The sequence below is a fragment of the Cheilinus undulatus genome, linkage group 14 (genome assembly GCF_018320785.1).
Source record: "Cheilinus undulatus linkage group 14, ASM1832078v1, whole genome shotgun sequence".
NCBI lineage: Eukaryota > Metazoa > Chordata > Actinopteri > Labriformes > Labridae > Cheilinus > Cheilinus undulatus.
The window spans coordinates 4,258,644-4,260,550 of record NC_054878.1 but is presented as its reverse complement, the minus strand read 5'-3'; the positions used below and the strand labels follow the sequence as shown (position 1 = coordinate 4,260,550).

General features: G+C 42.1%; 1 protein-coding gene across 1 annotated transcript; it reads right to left on the bottom strand.

Annotated features, from left to right (window-relative positions):
* LOC121521789 (trace amine-associated receptor 1-like) lies at window positions 1-1,002 on the bottom strand. Its single transcript, XM_041805952.1, has one exon. It carries the CDS (start codon window positions 1,000-1,002, stop codon window positions 1-3), a length of 1,002 nt encoding a protein of 333 aa, XP_041661886.1.
* Window positions 1,003-1,907: the final 905 nt, after the last annotated feature.

The following is a 1,907-nucleotide window of genomic DNA, read 5'->3' as shown; positions in this document are numbered from 1 at the left end:
CTATCTCAGCAGTTTGGTGTTTGTTAAATCACCCTGAAATATTTTCCCAGTAACAATCATCATAAAGGCCGTCCTGAACCAGCTGTAAAAGAAAGCATAAATGAAAGGATTGAACATTGAGTTGACCAGTGTGAGCCAGGTCAGAGTTTCAACAAGAGGAGCTGGAGCTGGATTCTGGCTGAAAGGAGAAAAGTTGAAGCAGAGGAAGAAAGGAGTCCAACACAGGAGGAAAACTCCTAAAACTATGGCTAAAGTCTTGGTGGCCTTTCTCTCACTCTTACTGACCGTGGCTCCAGACTTGGTGCTCTGACATGTTTTGTTCTGGATTCTGCGAGCCTGTTTCAGCGCCACCAGGAAAACCTTCGAGTAGACACAGAGCAGTATTATCACTGGGAGGTAAAAGGAAAAAACAGATACAACTGTGTTCACCATAAGCATGTCTAGAGAACAGCTGTCTTCACACATGTTGTCAAACCCAGCATTTACCACCCCGATCCCGATGAGAGCCGAGCCCCCCCAGCTGATCAGGATCATGAACACAGTAACACGATTGTTGATTTTAGCTTTATAGGTCAGGGGCTGACACACTGCATAATATCTATCAATGGAAATACAACAGAGGTTCAGAATAGAGCACATGCAGAGAAAAACATCAAAAGTGTTGCGGACTTTACAAAATAAATCCTCCTGATAGAGACAGGAGCTGAGAGAAAACGCCATGCTGAGAGGAAAAACCAGCACCCCTACAAGAAGGTCGGCCACAGCCAGAGAGAGGATCAGATAGTTAGTAGGAGAGTGCAGCTGAGTGAAGTACATGATGGACATCATGACAAGAAGGTTTCCACACACTGTGACTAAAGACAACAAAAACAGGAACAGATATAACAGCACACAGATTATGGATGGGCTTTTAGTCAGGATGTAGCTGAAATCAGAGATTTCATAGCAGGGATGGATGTCCACAACTATCACAGTCCTGTTGTTGGAAAAACCTGGTCCCATGTTTGGAAAGTCCTACAATCCAGTCCAGTTCATTCATGAGTGAATCAGAGACAAGCATTAGAAAGACAGAGACATTTCAAAGCAGCAGAAACAACGTCAGCAATGTCAGTTCAAATGACCTGAATGAACCTGTTTGTCTCTCAGATCAAACCTTCATGTTGTCCATGCACTGGAGTGAATCAGTGTCACATCTAACCCTGACCCTGTAACTCTGAGCACAAGCACTATACTTATCAACACCTCCCTCATCATCAGGACCACTGTCCAATCAGCTCAAGTCTATTTGCATCAGATGGAAACAACAACTATGCTCAAACAGTCAAACTTCTGAACAGTAAAATGTTGTGAACACACATTGTTTGATACAATACTGTTGGATGCAGTAAGGATAGACACAGTACCAATAGAGACTTCACTGTTAGGTACAGTACTGTTAGCGGTACTGTTACCTACAATACCATAGATGCAGTCTTGTTAGATAAAGTACTCTAAGAGTCAGTACTGTTGGATACAGTACTGTCAAGTACAGCACTGTAAGAGTCAGTACTGTTGGATACAGTACTGTCAAGTACAGTATTGTAAGAGTCAGTACACAGCAAAAACTGGAGTGTTGAATTCTCAGTGTTAAACATTTCAGTGTTGATTTTAACACTTACAGTGTTATTTTAACTCCATTCAGAATAAATGGTCTTCAGTGTTGAAGTTATTTGACATTGTTGATCAACCAGTGTTGGTCCAACACCATAGAGTCAGTTGATCCACTATCTACTGCAATTTCAAATCTAGGGGGCAGAGTTTTCCCATCATGCCTTTGTGCAAGGTCTTTAGCTGGGTTTCAGATGTTTTAGATGTATTTAGATGTTTAGCTGTGTTTAGATGTTGCCTGTTGTACAGGGGTCAATGCT

Excerpts from the sequence above, each read along its gene's own strand:
- LOC121521789 (XM_041805952.1), bottom strand. The coding sequence starts at position 1,002 with ATGGGACCAGGTTTTTCCAACAACAGGACTGTGATAGTTGTGGACATC.